The sequence below is a fragment of the Bombina bombina genome, chromosome 5 (genome assembly GCF_027579735.1).
Source record: "Bombina bombina isolate aBomBom1 chromosome 5, aBomBom1.pri, whole genome shotgun sequence".
Classification (NCBI taxonomy): domain Eukaryota; kingdom Metazoa; phylum Chordata; class Amphibia; order Anura; family Bombinatoridae; genus Bombina; species Bombina bombina.
The window spans coordinates 1,059,293,065-1,059,309,694 of NC_069503.1; the positions used below are offsets into that span (position 1 = coordinate 1,059,293,065).

Below are 16,630 nucleotides of genomic sequence, written 5' to 3' on the forward strand. Positions count from 1 at the left end.
TGTAAGAAAGTATCTCTTATTAAAGGGACAGTACACTGTAAAATTGTTTTTCCATAAATGTATTTTAAATGACTTGTTATACCAACTGCAGAGTATAAAATATTTGAGAAATTGCATTTTTGGGTTTATTTGTGTATCTGAAGTAGCTGGTTTTGTGCTTTGAAACCACAGCCTATTACAATGGGTTGAGCTTCAAGTAATATCAGATCTCATTATGTTATCACTTTTATGTACACAGACTTGCTTCCTTATCTTATATTTGTCTGAAACACCAACTCAATACTTAGAGAGAACAATGGAAAATTATCATTTTATTACTTAACTATCATGCCCCCCACTGAGGGTGTAATCTCTTCTGCTGGCTGTGTTTACTTAGGCTTGTCAATAGCGTATACGCCAGTATCAAAACTTTCAGTATAGGTTGGGAAACCACAAGCTAAATCAGCTATTTCAAATGCTGAAATAGGAGTAAAGGAGCCACTTGCAACCAATTTAATACACTCTAGCAGGTATAAAGGATCATTGGGAATAATTTAAAGGGGAGAAAGTTTTTGGGTGAACTGTCCCTTTAAATGTTAGCCATTTAAAGGGAAAGTAAAGTAATAATTAAACTTTCAAGATTTAGATAGCGTGCAATTTAACAACTTTCCAATTAATTCTGTTACCAAATTGGCTTTGTTCTCTTGGTATATTTTGTTGTTAGGCTCAAGAGCAGCAATGCACTACTGGGAGCTAGCTGACGCATCGGGTGAGCAACCCACAGCTAGCTTCCAACAGTCTATTGCTGCTTCGCAGCCTGGTGTTCTGGAAAGCACCAATGGTTCATTTGTCCCTGGTGCTTTACATTGCCTTTCCAAAAGGGCTCTTCTGTGCTTAACATGTTGTGTACATTAGTTAAGTATGCTATTTTAATTAAAAGCTAGGCATGAGCATATATTCAGTATTCATCATTCGTGAGGGAAACGGATGTTGAATATTGCTGTGGCATTTGGCTTTTTTCAGCTGCAGATTTATTGTTTACTAATAAGTCTGGTAGCGAAAAGAGCCAAATGTCTTAGACTGCAACAATATCCAGCATTCCTTTCCATAAAGACTAACAAATGCTGAATATGTGCACATACCTATTGAAACGGCCATTACTTTCACAATGCCCTTTTAATGGACATTAAACACTAAATAAATGCTGGATAAAATTAATGATCAGTATTCAAAAATAAATATATTGACCAGAGAAAATGTGCAGATCGCTTTTTATAAATTATATTTGTTGTTCAAATATTGAAGAAATAAGTATAAATTGTATAATGTTTTAGTCTCAAGCAGAAATGCTGCTTGTAGAAAGTAATAGGCTTAACTGTCTTTCCACTCAGTTCAAGTTGATGGTGGCAGAAAGTGCTGTGAAAATCATTAAAAAAATAGATTTTGATAACTTTAGATAACTGTGACACACATCTTAGTGATTTTCATTAGGATTCAAACCTATGCTTTAAGACAGTAAGTATTTACCTCTTACTATTAATTGTGAGTGCAGACAAATGTTTTGCTAAAATAGTTTTCTGTCCTTATTATTATTATTATTTTTTTTTTGTACAGGTATTCTTCCTCCCTTTTAGTAACACTATCCTTAGCTGCTTTAAGGATGACTCTATTTTTGCCTGGGAAAGTGATACACTTTCTTGCAAATATCAACTACCGGTTCCAGAGGATGATACAAAATTAAAGTATAAAACTTTTGCCATTACAAGGTAAAGTACTTGTTAGTTTTGTTTGCAGTTTATTGGACTGGAAGGAATATTCTGTCACTTGCTCTATGGCATATACAGAACCTTTTCAGTAATTTAGTAATGTGTATCTATATCTATATCTATATCTATATATATATATATATATATATATATATATATATATATATATATATATATTATGATAAATCCTGTAAGTTCTATAGGTGCCAGGGCCCTCAAAGCCTTTCGTTTTAACTAGATATCTGCATTTGCGCACTTAGGCGCTAATAAATGTGGGGGAGAAGGCGGCCGCAAGTCAGATTTGGCTCTTTTTGGAGCTGGATTTAATCTTGTGAAAGTGCTGTACACTGAGATCTGGATTTGTACAGATCTAAATGTGCTTCACTCTCACAAAAATAAATCCACTATAAAAAGAGACGAATGTGGATTGTGGCCACCTTCTCCCGCATTCTTAGCAACCGAAGTTTCAACCTAATTTTGATTCTTTGTTTTTACATATTTCATAGCAATGCCAAGCACGATGTCTTGTTTCAAAAACTACATGCATTTACATAATAGACATCAATGACATCTACAAATAGTGTGTATTTCATTCTAAAGGCAAAGCTAACACATACACTACCCAGATGATATCAGGCTGTTAGCGCTAGTTTTGGGGTTGAGATCACTACAAACAAATTTAATTTTTACATTGGCCAGGTGTATCTTGAATTAGGAAATAACTATTTTAAAGCAACATCTCAAGGTTATAAATGCAAGAAATATATATATATATTTGAGAAACAAATGTTTTTTTTTTTTTTTTTCATCTCGTTAGGTGAAATGTAGTCTGCATTTATTATTTTGGAAATATTTGTGCTATTTACCAGCTGTAATTATTATTGTACTTTTAGCAAGTGTTTTTACTTTTTAAAGCTTTTTATTGAGCTTGAAGTATACAAAAAAAAAGAAAAAAGTTATCATGAGATTATACACATTTTAGTATATTACAAATATTACTTGACCTTCACAGATGCGGTTTTAACATGGGCAAGTGTTTTTACTATGGCAAGATACTGTTATGGCTTTTAAAAAGGTAAAGTCTTTGTTTGACCAATACATTTATCCAATTCATTCTGCCTGGCAGCGATGATAAAGTTAAATTTAAACTTTCATGATTCAGATAGGCAATGCAATTTTAAACAACTTTCCAATTTACTTTTCTCAAATTTGTTTTCTTTCTAATGACACGGCGAGTCCACGGATCATCATTAATTACTGTTGGGAATATCACTTCTGGCCAGCAGGAGGAGGCTAAGAGCACCACAGCAAAGCTGTTAAGTATCACTTCCCTTCCCACAAACCCCAGTCATTCTCTTTGCCTGCGTTGCAAGGAGAGGTGGTGAAGTTTCGGTGTCTGAAGAAGAGTGTATATATTTCTCCAACATAGGTGTGTCCGGTCCACGGCGTCATCCTTACTTGTGGGATATTCTCTTCCCCAACAGGAAATGGCAAAGAGCCCAGCAAAGCTGGTCATATGATCCCTCCTAGGCTCCGCCTACCCCAGTCATTCTCTTTGCCGTTGCACAGGCAACATCTCCACGGAGATGGCTAAGAGTTTTTTGGTGTTTAAATGTAGTTTTTATTCTTCAATCAAGTGTTTGTTATTTTAAAATAGTGCTGGTAGGTACTATTTACTCTGAAACAGAAAAGAGAAGAAGATTTCTGTTTGTGAGAGGAAGATGATTTTAGCAAACGTTAGTAAAATCGATTGCTGTTTCCACACAGGACTGTTGAGATGAAGTAACTTCAGTTGGGGGAAGCAGTTGGCAGACTTTTCTGCCTGAGGTATGATGGCCACATTTCTAACACGACTTGGTAATGCTGGAAGGCTGTCATTTTCCCTATGGGGACCGGTAAGCCATTTTCTTAGATTAAGTATAAGAATAAAGGCTTTATAAGGGCTTAAAAAACTGGTAGACATTTTTCTGGGCTAAAACGATTACTTGCTAAGCATATTTGACAGATTATAGCGCTTTATAGTTATTATAATCTTGGGGATTGTTGTTAAAAAAACGGCAGGCACTGTATGGACACCTTTTTCAGATGGGGGCCTTCTCTAGTCATAGGCAGAGCCTCATTTTCGCGCCACTAGTGCGCAGTTGTTTTTGGAAGGCAAGGCATGCAGATGCATGTGTGAGGAGCTAAGATCCACTGAAAAAGCTTATAGAAGGCGTCATTTGGTATCGTATTCCCCTCTGGGCTTGGTTGGGTCTCAGCAAAGCAGATTCCTGGGACTGTATAGGGGTTAAATGTATAAACGGCTCCGGTTCCGTTATTTTAAGGGTTAAAGCTTTCAAATTTGGCGTGCAATACTTTTAAGGCTTTAAGACACTCTGGTGAAATTTTGGTGAATTTTGAACAATTGCTTCATACTTTTTCGCATATTCAGTAATAAAGTGTGTTCTGTTTAAAATTTAAAGTGACAGTAACGGTTTTATTTTAAAACGTTTTTTGTGCTTTGTTGACAAGTTTAAGCCTGCTTAACATGTCTGAACCATCAGATAAACGATGTTCTATATGTATGAAAGCCAATGTGTCTCCCCATTTAAATATATGTGATAATTGTGACATGGTGTCCAAACAAAGTAGGGACAATGATGCCACAGATAATAATAGTGCCCAAGATGATTCCTCAGATGAGGGGAGTAAGCATGGTACTGCATCACCCCCTTCTGTGTCTACACCAGTTTTGCCCACACAAGAGGCCCCTAGTACATCTAGTGCGCCAATACTTATTACTATGCAACAATTAACGGCTGTTATGGATAATTCTATTGCAAATATTTTATCTAAAATGCCTACTTATCAAAGAAAGCGCGATTGCTCTGTTTTAAACACTGAAGAGCAAGAGGACGCTGATGATAACGCTTCTGACATACCCTCACACCAATCTGAAGGGGCAAGGAGGGAGGTTTTGTCTGAGGGAGAAATTTCAGATTCAGGGAAAATTTCTCAACAAGCTGAACCTGATGTTGTAACATTTAAATTTAAATTAGAACATCTCCGCGCACTGCTTAAGGAGGTATTATCTACTCTGGATGATTGTGACAATTTGGTCATTCCAGAGAAATTATGTAAGATGGATAAGTTCCTAGAGGTTCCGGTGCCCCCCGATGTTTTTCCTATACCCAAGCGGGTGGCGGATATAGTAAACAAGGAATGGGAAAGGCCCGGCATACCTTTTGTGCCTCCCCCTATATTTAAGAAATTATTTCCTATAGTCGACCCCAGAAAGGACTTATGGCAGACAGTCCCTAAGGTCGAGGGGGCGGTCTCTACTCTAAACAAACGCACTACCATTCCCATAGAAGATAGTTGTGCTTTTAAAGATCCTATGGATAAAAAATTAGAGGGTTTGCTTAAAAAAAAATGTTTGTTCAGCAAGGTTACCTTCTTCAACCAATTTCATGCATTGTTCCTGTCACTACGGCAGCGTGTTTCTAGTTCGAAGAACTAGAAAAGTCGCTCGATAAAGAATCTTCGTATGAGGAGATTATGGACAGAGTTCATGCACTTAAACTGGCTAACTCTTTTATTCTAGATGCCGCTTTGCAATTAGCGAGATTAGCGGCGAAAAATTCAGGGTTTGCTATCGTGGCGCGCAGAGCGCTCTGGCTGAAGTCTTGGTCAGCGGATGTGTCTTCCAAGACAAAATTACTTAACATCCCTTTCAAGGGCAAAACACTGTTTGGGCCTGATTTGAAAGAGATTATTTCAGACATCACCGGAGGAAAGGGCCACGCCCTTCCTCAGGATAGGTCTTTTAAGGCTAGAAATAAGCCTAATTTTCGTCCCTTTCGCAGAAACGGACCAGCCTCTACTTCTACATCCTCTAAGCAAGAGGGTAATACTTCTCAACCCAAACCAGCCTGGAGACCGATGCAAGGCTGGAACAAGGGTAAGCAGGCCAAGAAGCCTGCCACTGCTACCAAAACAGCATGAAGGGATGGCCCCCGATCCGGGACCGGGTCTGGTGGGGGGCAGACTTTCTCTCTTTGCTCAGGCCTGGGCAAGAGATGTTCAGGATCCTTGGGCACTAGAAATAGTTTCTCAAGGTTATCTCCTGGAATTCAAGGAACTACCCCCAAGGGGAAGGTTCCACAGGTCTCAATTATCTTCAAACCAAATAAAAAGACAGGCATTCTTACATTGTGTAGAAGACCTGTTAAGGATGGGAGTAATTCATCCAGTTCCAATAAGAGAACAAGGGATGGGGTTTTACTCCAACCTGTTCATAGTTCCCAAAAAAGAGGGAACGTTCAGACCAATTCTAGATCTCAAGATCCTAAACAAATTTCTCAGGGTTCCATCGTTCAAAATGGAAACCATTCGAACGATCCTTCCTACCATCCAGGAAGGTCAATTCATGACCACGGTGGATTTAAAGGATGCGTACCTCCATATTCCTATCCACAAGGAACATCATCAGTTCCTAAGGTTCGCTTTTCTGGACAAGCATTTCCAGTTTGTGGCACTTCCATTCGGGTTAGCCACTGCTCCGAGAATTTTCACAAAGGTACTAGGGTCCCTTCTGGCGGTTCTAAGACCAAGGGGCATTGCAGTAGTACCGTACTTGGACGACATCCTGATTCAAGCGTCGTCTCTGTCAAAGGCAAAGGCTCATACGGACATCGTCCTAGCCTTTCTCAGATCTCACGGATGGAAAGTAAACATAGAAAAAAGTTCTCTTTCCCCGTCAACAAGAGTTCCCTTCTTGGGAACAATAATAGACTCCTTAGAAATGAGAATTTTTCTGACAGAGGTCAGAAAATCAAAACTTCTAAGCTCTTGTCAAGTTCTTCATTCTGTTCTTCGTCCTTCCATAGCGCAGTGCATGGAAGTAATAGGATTGATGGTTGCAGCAATGGACATAGTTCCTTTTGCACGAATTCATCTAAGACCATTACAACTGTGCATGCTCAGACAGTGGAATGGGGATTATACAGACTTGTCTCCGACGATTCAAGTAGATTAAAGGACCAGAGATTCACTCAGTTGGTGGCTAATCCTGGACAATCTGTCACAGGGAATGAGCTTCCGCAGACCAGAGTGGGTCATTGTCACGACCGACGCCAGTCTGGTGGGCTGGGGCGCGGTCTGGGAACCCCTGAAAGCTCAGGGTCTATGGTCTCGGGAAGAATCTCTTCTCCCGATAAACATTCTGGAACTGCGAGCGATATTCAATGCTCTCAAAGCTTGGCCTCATCTAGCAAAGGCCAAATTCATAAGGTTTCAATCAGACAACATGACGACAGTTGCTTATATCAACCATCAGGGGGGAACAAGGAGTTCCCTGGCGATGGAGGAAGTGACCAAGATAATTCAATGGGCGGAGGATCACTCCTGCCACTTGTCTGCAATCCACATCCCAGGAGTGGAAAATTGGGAAGCGGATTTTCTGAGTCGTCAGACATTCCATCCGGGGGAGTGGGAACTCCACCCGGAAATCTTTGCCCAAATAACTCAATTATGGGGCATTCCAGACATGGATCTGATGGCGTCTCGCCAGAATTTCAAGGTTCCTTGTTACGGGTCCAGATCCAGGGATCCCAAGGCGACTCTAGTAGATGCACTAGTAGCACCTTGGACCTTCAACCTAGCTTATGTTTTCCCACCGTTTCCTCTCATTCCCAGGCTGGTAGCCAGGATCAACCAGGAGAGGGCTTCGGTGATCTTGATAGCTCCTGCGTGGCCACGCAGGACTTGGTATGCAGACCTGGTGAATATGTCATCTGCTCCACCATGGAAGCTACCTTTGAGACAGGACCTTCTTGTTCAAGGTCCATTCGAACATCCGAATCTGGTTTCTCTCCAACTGACTGCTTGGAGATTGAACGCTTGATTTTATCAAAGCGTGGGTTTTCAGATTCTGTAATAGATACTCTTATTCAGGCTAGAAAGCCTGTAACTAGAAAGATTTACCATAAGATATGGAAAAAATATATCTATTGGTGTGAATCTAAAGGATTCTCATGGAACAAGATAAAAATTCCTAGGATTTTATCCTTTCTACAAGAGGGTTTGGAGAAGGGATTATCTGCAAGTTCTCTGAAGGGACAGATTTCTGCGTTATCTGTTTTACTTCGCAAAAGGCTGGCAGCTGTGCCAGACGTTCAGGCGTTTGTTCAGGCTCTGGTTAGAATCAAGCCTGTTTACAGACCTTTGACTCCTCCCTGGAGTCTCAATCTAGTTCTTTCAGTTCTTCAAGGGGTTCCGTTTGAACCCTTACATTCCGTAGATATTAAGTTATTATCTTGGAAAGTTTTGTTTTTGGTTGCAATTTCTTCTGCTAGAAGAGTTTCAGAGTTATCTGCTCTGCAGTGTTCTCCGCCCTATCTGGTGTTCCATGCAGGTAAGGTGGTTTTGCGTACTAAGCCTGGTTTTCTTCCGAAAGTTGTTTCCAACAAGAATATTAACCAGGAGATAGTTGTACCTTCTTTGTGCCCGAATCCAGTTTCAAAGAAGGAACGTTTGTTACACAATTTGGACGTAGTCCGTGCTCTAAAATTCTATTTAGAGGCCACTAAAGATTTCAGACAAACTTCTTCTTTGTTTGTTGTTTATTCTGGTAAAAGGAGAGGTCAAAAAGCGACTTCTACCTCTCTTTCCTTTTGGCTTAAAAGCATTATCCGTTTGGCTTATGAGACTGCCGGACGGCAGCCTCCTGAAAGAATCACAGCTCACTCCACTAGGGCTGTGGCTTCCACATGGGCCTTCAAGAACGAGGCTTCTGTTGACCAGATATGTAAGGCAGCGACTTGGTCTTCACTGCACACTTTTGCTAAATTTTACAAATTTGATACTTTTGCTTCTTCAGAGGCTATTTTTGGGAGAAAGGTTTTGCAAGCCGTGGTGCCTTCCATTTAGGTGACCTGATTTGCTCCCTCCCTTCATCCGTGTCCTAAAGCTTTGGTATTGGTTCCCACAAGTAAGGATGACGCCGTGGACCGGACACACCTATGTTGGAGAAAACAGAATTTATGCTTACCTGATAAATTACTTTCTCCAACGGTGTGTCCGGTCCACGGCCCGCCCTGGTTTTTTTAATCAGGTCTGATGAATTATTTTCTCTAACTACAGTCACCACGGTATCATATGGTTTCTCCTATGCCTATTTCCTCCTGTACGTCGGTCGAATGACTGGGGTAGGCGGAGCCTAGGAGGGATCATATGACCAGCTTTGCTGGGCTCTTTGCCATTTCCTGTTGGGGAAGAGAATATCCCACAAGTAAGGATGACGCCGTGGACCGGACACACCGTTGGAGAAAGTAATTTATCAGGTAAGCATAAATTCTGTTTTTACTTCAATCAAGAGTTTATTATTTTAAAGACCAGAGTAGGTTTGCTCTGATCTTTCCTCTCAGGATTGGGTCTAGACGTACTCCACGTTAGCCTCTTCAGTAGGGCAGTGGTGACTTTAAAACAGTTAGGAACTTGTGAGGTGGACCTTGCTGTGTTTTCCTAACCTGTTGCTGCCCCGGTATAGAAAGCCTGAGTAAGTTTACTCTGTCTTTCCTTGTTTCACAGGTCTCTGTGAGGAGCGGCATCCTCTCATACCAGGTGAGCTGTCCTCCTGCCGGACGGCTAGATACAGGTAAGTGCCCTTTTGTTCTTCTAGGTTAGGAGATGGGCACTTAAGAAACAAAATAAACTGTATCTTTAATGGGACTGATTATTCCTTTGGGAAAGGATTTTTTTTAGGCAGTGGCAGGACCTTTTATATGTGTGAGACATGCGGGGAATTCTCCCCTGAGGCATTATTTTAAATGGTGCCCATTACAGTTTATTTCTGTTACTTCGCACTGTATTACTCTGCCTGTTTTTAACTGTTACGGCTGTAGGCAGTGTTATCTGGATGTACCCACTGTAGTTCAGTGGCGATTTAAGCGTTTGGGTGTACAAGAGAAATAGTTATTCTGCTACTTTAATTTTTAATGGCCGTTTTGTGACTATGAAGCACGCAGAGTATTTTAACAGCGCACTTCATTTCTTTTACAAGATACGATGAGTCCACGGATTTCATCCTTACTTATGGGATATCGCCTCCTGGTCAGCAGGAGGATGCAAAGAGCACCACAGCAGAGCTGTATATATAGCTCCTCCCTTTCCTCTCACGCCAGTCATTCTCTTTGCCTGTGTTAGTGATAGGAAGAGGTAAAGTGAGGTGTTAGTTTAGATTCTTCAATCAAGTGTTTATTATTTTTTAAGTAGTGCCTCTGAGTGCTACTTTTTTGCTGGGTTGTAGCCTAGACCAGATCAGTCCTACAAAAAAAGAAGCATTTGGTGGCTTTAAAGGAATAGGAACTGGTGGGACATAATTCTCACTGCGCCTCCTATACCTGTTGCTACCCTATTTCAGATAGCCTAAGCCCTTTTAACTCAGGCTGTTGTTCGTCCACAGGGCTATGAAAGGGAGAGGACCTCTGAAAACCTGCTGGACTGCCATGCTGTTGCACAACTTTAGAGGTAAGTGCTATCTTTATTTTTCTGGGGCACACTCTCTCAGATGGAAGTGAGCACTAATTTTGCTGGCCAACACATACAAGATAGGACATCTTTATGTGATAGGTGGTCCGTTCCAGGCAGAGCCCAGCATAAGAGAAATTAGCGACAATCCCTGCCGTGCAGCTTGGATTTACTCTGGTCTGAGGCAGTATGGCTATTCACACAATGTTCTGTGTTACCGGTGGTCTGAACATAACATATGCTGTCAGGGAGGGGACTATCTTTGTGTGTGCAGTGATTGTGCTACCTGACGTCCGGTAGCAGACTTGACTCAGATTTACATTTGGTATATCTCCCGGTGCCTGATCTATTGGATCCTAATGGCGACTGGGAGTTTGAGCTCTGTGAGGCCCACGATGGGCGGAGTCAGATTTGCGCCGTTTTTTTGGGCCCTGTTGTTTGGATCTTGGCACAATCAATCAAAGGTGCCATGAGTTGGAGGCCTGTCACGCCCACGAGGGGCGGAGTTTCTTTGGCGCCTTTTAGGATGTCTGTGCATGGTCTGTTAGGGGATGCTGGGAGACGGTGACCGTTACGCCCACAAGGGGCAGAGCCATGTCACTTCTACGCTCTAAGTCTCCATTATAGATCGGAGCCTAGAGTTTTTCATATACTTGGTGAATGTTATGGCTCAGTAGGTGCTGTTAGCACTGTGTTACACGGAAGTACAATAGAAATTACATTAAATCTGCTACGTTGTACTTTGAACTAATGTGACAAACACTCACATAAATAAGGTGGCTTTTAACATGTGAAAGGCCAGTTACGCTCCTGTTGTTTTGTTCCATTCATTTCTTAATGATTTGGAACGGGACAGGAGCGCATGCCATGTGCAGTTACTTTTAATATTTCAAGATGTCACCATCTATACGTGGTGGTCCTTAGAAAGCGTGCCCTGTTTCCCTTTCTATGTGGCTCAGTTTATGTTAGGTCCAATGAGATATGCTTCAGTGGTTATAAGCATATTTGGACTGTAGCACTATGTCTTCCCTGTTGCGGTTTACTGCATAGTGTGATACCTTAGCGGCTTCCTATTGAGGGTAAAATGGATTTTAATTTACTGCCTGGCGAGTTTATTTAATGTTTTGCCATAATATGGGGGTCCTTTGTTCAAGGGTATTTTGGCAAGATTCTCTGCCTCCCATATCACATATTGGACCTGGCTACTGTTAATATTTTTCTGCAGTTAATACACAGGAAAAATGTTCTCTTTTAAAATTTAAAGAGACAGTACCCTATTTTCCTGTACTAACATGCTCCTTCTAAAGTGGTGGCTTTTAAGAGTATGGTGACGCCTGTCAATTCCTGCCACATTTTAATTATTAAAATGTCCAAAATAATTTTTGACCCACAGGCAGTGCTCTGCAGTTCTTTGCAGAGACTTAGCAACGTCTAGTTACAGCCGTCTTTATATGGTTATTGGATGTTTCTGTACGTCAGAAATCGCTCTTTTAACATTTAAAGAGACAGTATTAAGTGTGTTTCAGCTGTTCTGTTAGTTCATCCTTTATGACTGAGGATGAAACAAACGCACTCAAGAATAAGGCTGATTTTCATATTTAAGGGAACGGTATCGTGTTCTATGTTTAAATTTGATTACAATTTGGTCAAATTTATTTTTCTTTTGACCCTACTCCCTCTTCAGCACTTGCTGTTGGGGAGTCTGTTAACAATTGGCCACAACGATTTCTCCTATGGGTTTTAATCGGAATTTTATGGCCTTCATGCAGTGACCTGCGTGTCCTTCACACTCCCTTCGAGGTTAGGATGCTTTCTTTATTTTCCCATGAATTGGAAGCATTGCTGGAGGTCTTGCTATTCTAACGTTTCCTCCATGTTACTGAGAATTTCAGTTTCAAATGGAATTGGTGGCTTTGGCATCCCTTATATTTACAACACTGTTTTCCATGGCCGTATCGGCTAAAAGGCTGGACGATATTCCTTTGGGGTGAAGGAGTAGTTTCCATCACAACGTGAACTTCTATACCCTTAAAGGATAGTTCTAATGGACTAAAAAACGTTATGGGCCTTACGACAGGGTTTCCAATGGTGACCGTCTGTGTACTTTGCTGCTGTTTCCAAGACAGCATGAAGGGTTGGCCAATCCGGGACCGGTTCTTGTAGGGGGCAGACTTTCTCTCTTTGTCCAGGCTTGGATATGAGACGTTCAGGATCCCTGGACACTAGACCTTGTGTCTCAGGGATATCCGTTGGAGTTCAAAAATTCCTTCCCAAGAGGAAGTTTTCTTCTTTCACGATTAGCTGTAAACCAGCTAAAAAGAGAGGCGTTCTTACGCTGTGTAAGAGATCTTTCCTCCATGGGAGTAATATGTCCTGTGCCAATTCAGGAACACGGACAGGAGTTTTATTCAAATCTCTTTGTAGTTCCCAAATAAGAGGGAACGTTCCGACCTATTTTAGACCTCTAGAGTCTAAACCAGTTCCTCAGAGTTCCATCCTTCCAGGTGGTAACTATTCGTACCAGTCTTTCATTGATTGGTCAATTTATGACTACCGTGGATCTAAAGGATGCATATCTACATGTTCCTATCCACAAAGATCATCACAATTTTCTCTGTTTTTGCCTTTTTGGACAAACATTTTCAGTGTTTGGCTCTTCCTTTCGGCTTGGCCACAGCGCCCAGAATCTTTATGAAGGGTCTGGGGTCTATGCTAGCGGTCCTCAGACCGCGGGCATTGCAGTGGCGCCTTATCTGGACGATATTCTGATCCAGGCGTCGTCTTATCAGCTAACAAAGTCTCATACCGACATTGTTCTGTCTTTTCTAAGATCTCACGGGTGGAAAGTGAATTTAGAAAAGAGTTTATTGGTTCCACAGACAAGGGTTCCTTTCTTGGGAACTCTAATCGACTCTGTCAATGAAGATCTTTTTGACTGACGTCAGAAAGTTAAAAATTCTGAATACATCCCGAGCCCTTCAGTCCAATCCTCGGCCGTCAGTGGCTCGGTGCATGGAGGCAGTTGGATTGATGGTGGCGGCAATGGTCATCATTCCGTTTGCTCGTTTTCATCTCAGACCTCTACAACTGAGCATGCTAAGACAGTGGAATGGAGATTAGGCAAATTTGTCTCCTCAGATAGATCTAGATCGGGAGACAAGGGACTCTCTTCTATGGTGGTTGTCGCCGGATCATCTGTCCCAAGGGTCGTGCTTCCGCAGACCCTCATGGGTGATTGTGACAATTGATGCCATCCTGAAGGCTCAGGGTGTGTGGACTCGGTCGGAGTCTCTTCTTCCCATCAATATTCTGGAGTTGAGAGCAATATTCATTGCGCTTCAGGCTTGGCCTCAGTTGGCTTCGGCCAAATTCATCAGATTCCAGTCGGACAACATCACGACTGTAGCTTACATCAATCATCAGGGAGTAACAAGGAGTTCTTTAGCGATGACAGAAGTAACCAAGATAATTCAGTGGGCAGAAGCTCACTCTTGTTATCTGTTGGCAATCTATATCCCAGGAGTAGACAACTGGGAGGCGGATTTTTTGAGCATACAGATGTTTCATCCGGGGAAATGGGAACTCCATCTGGAGGTCTTTGCCAACCTGGTTCTCAGATGGGGCAGACCGGAGCTGGATCTTATGGCGTCTCGTCAGAATGCCAAGCTCCCGAGATACGGATCCAGGTCCAGGGATCCTCAGGCCGAACTAATAGATGCCTTGGCAGTGCCTTGGTCATTCAACCTAGCTTATATGTTCCCTCCATTTGCTCTCCTTCCCCGGGTGATTGCTCGAGTCAAACAGGAGAGGGCTTCGGTGATCCTCATCGCTCCTGCGTGGCCTCGCAGAACTTGGTATGCCGATCTGGTGGACATGTCATCTCTGCCACCATGGAAGCTTCCATTGAGGCAAGACCTTCTCATTCAGGGACCCTTCCATCATCCGAATCTAGTTTCTCTGCAGCTAACTGCTTGGAGATTGAGCGCTTAATTATATCTAAGCGAGGATTTTCTGATTTGGTCATAGATACTTTGATTCAGGCTCGTAAGCCTGTAACTAGAAAGATTTACCATAAGATATGGCGTAAATATCTTTATTGGTGCGAATCCAAGGACTACTCGTGGAGTAGGGTTAGGATTCCCAGGATTTTGTCTTTTCTCCAAGAAGGATTGGAGAAAGGGTTGTCAGCAAGTTCCTTAAAGGGACAGATTTCTGCTTTGTCTATTTTGCTTCTCACGCGTCTGGCAGATGTTCCAGATATTCAATCTTTTTGTTAGGCTCTGACTAGAATCAGGCCTGTGTTTAGACCAATTGCTCCTCCATGGAGTTTGAATCTAGTTCTTAAAGTTCTTCAAGGGATTCTGTTTGAACCTATGCATTCCATAGATATTAAGTTAATATCTTGGAAAGTTTTGTTTTTGGTTGCTATTTCTTCTGCTCGCAGAGTTTCTGAGCTTTCAACATTACAATGTGATTCTCCTTATCTTATTTTTCATTTGGATAAGGTAGTATTACGTACCAAACCTGGTTTTCTTCCTAAGGTTGTTTCAACTAAAAATATTAATTAGGAAATTGTTGTTCCTTCCTTGTGTCCTAATCCTTCTTCTAAGAAGGGAGCGACTGTTGCATAATTTGGACGTGGTCCGTGCCTTGAAGTTTCACTTACAGGCAACTAAGGATTTTCGTCAATCTTCTTCCCTGTTTCTTATATTTTCTGGGAAGCGTAGGGGTCAGAAAGCTACGGCTACCTCTCTTTCTTTTTGGCTGAAGAGTATCATCTGTTTTTCATATGAGACTGCTGGACAGCAGCCTCCTGAACGAATTACGGCTCATTCCACTAGGGCTGTGGCTTCCTCATGGGCATTTAAAAATGATACTTCTGTTGAACAGATTTGTAAGGCTGCAACTTGGTCGTCTCTTCACACTTTTTCCAAATTTTCCAAATTTGATACTTTTGCCTCGTCCGAGGCTGTTTTTGGGAGAAAGGTTCTTCAAGCAGTGGTGCCTTCCGTTTAGGTTTCCTGTCTTGTCCCTCCCTTTCATCCGTGTCCTATAGCTTAGGTATTGTATCCCATAAGTAAGGATGAAATCCGTGGACTCATCGTATCTTGTAAAAGAAAAAGAAAATTTTTGCTTACCTGATAAATTTATTTCTTCTACAAGATATGAAGAGTCCACGGATTTCATCCTTGTGGGATTTATCCTCCTGCTAACAGGAAGTGGCAAAGCGCACCACAGCAGAGCTGTATATATATAGCTCCTCCCTTCCCGCCACCCCCAGTCATTCTCTTTGCCTGTGTTAGTAATAGGAAGAGGTAAAGTGAGGTGTTGGTTTTAGATTCTTCAATCAAGAAGTTTTTTATTTTAAAATGGTACCGGAGAGTACTATTTTTCTCAGGGAGATATGGAAGAAGATTCTGCCCTGAGGTGAATGATCTTAGCACCTGTAACTAAACCTCCATCTCGACTACTATAATAAACCTATTAACCCCTAAACCGCCACCCCCCCAAATCACGACTACTATAATAAACCTATTACCCCTAAACCTACATCCTCCCACATCTCGACTACTATAATAAACCTATTAACCCCTAAACCGCCCCCCCCCCCCCACATCGCCACTACTATAATAAACCTATTAATCTCTAAACCACCGTCCCCTCACATCGCAACTACCTTAATTAAACTATTAAACCCTAAACCTAACACCCCCTAACTTTAAATTACAGTTACAATATACTAACTAGCATTAAAACCTAAGCTTAAACTAAAATAAAACTAACAGTACTTGTTTAAATAAAAAGAAATATACCACAAACAATAAACCTAACATTACAAAAACAAAAAACCTCTAAAATTACACAAAATAAAAAAGCTATTACAGAAAATAACAAACAAAATTCTCCTAAAACAAAACAATTATTCCTATTCTAATACCCCCGTAAAAAACCCCACCCCAAAATTAAAACCCCCCTAATCTCTAAATAAACTACCAATAGCACTTAAAAGGGCCTTTTGTAGGGCATTGCCCTAAAGTTAACAGCTCTTTTGCAAAGAAAATAAACAAATTACCCCCTAACATTACAACCTCACACCCCCGCAAACCCCCAGTACATGAAATGTGTGACGGTATCAATGATAAACATTACAGCAATGTGGTCATATACAATAAATCATTAATGTTCCCTCATGTCATTATTACAATTAGGGTATTCAGTCTTTCTTTGTTGTTTGACACAATGAGCCAGTCCTTCATATTATATGTGAACAAGGTTGTTCGAGCTTCGTTTAGTACTATTTAAAAAACATAACAATATCAAACTAGGGTAACTTGAACCTTGAAAACAAAATAGGAATTATACATACTTAAACCTTT

General features: G+C 41.3%; 1 protein-coding gene across 1 annotated transcript in view; it reads left to right on the forward strand.

Annotated features, from left to right (window-relative positions):
- TBC1D31 (TBC1 domain family member 31) overlaps positions 1-16,630 on the forward strand; it is a 224,618-nt gene that overhangs the window by 21,463 nt on the left and 186,525 nt on the right. Inside the window, exon 5 of the mRNA XM_053715936.1 lies at positions 1,594-1,745. Within this exon, the coding sequence (XP_053571911.1) occupies positions 1,594-1,745 (152 nt within the window). The remainder of the gene's footprint in view (positions 1-1,593; positions 1,746-16,630) is intronic.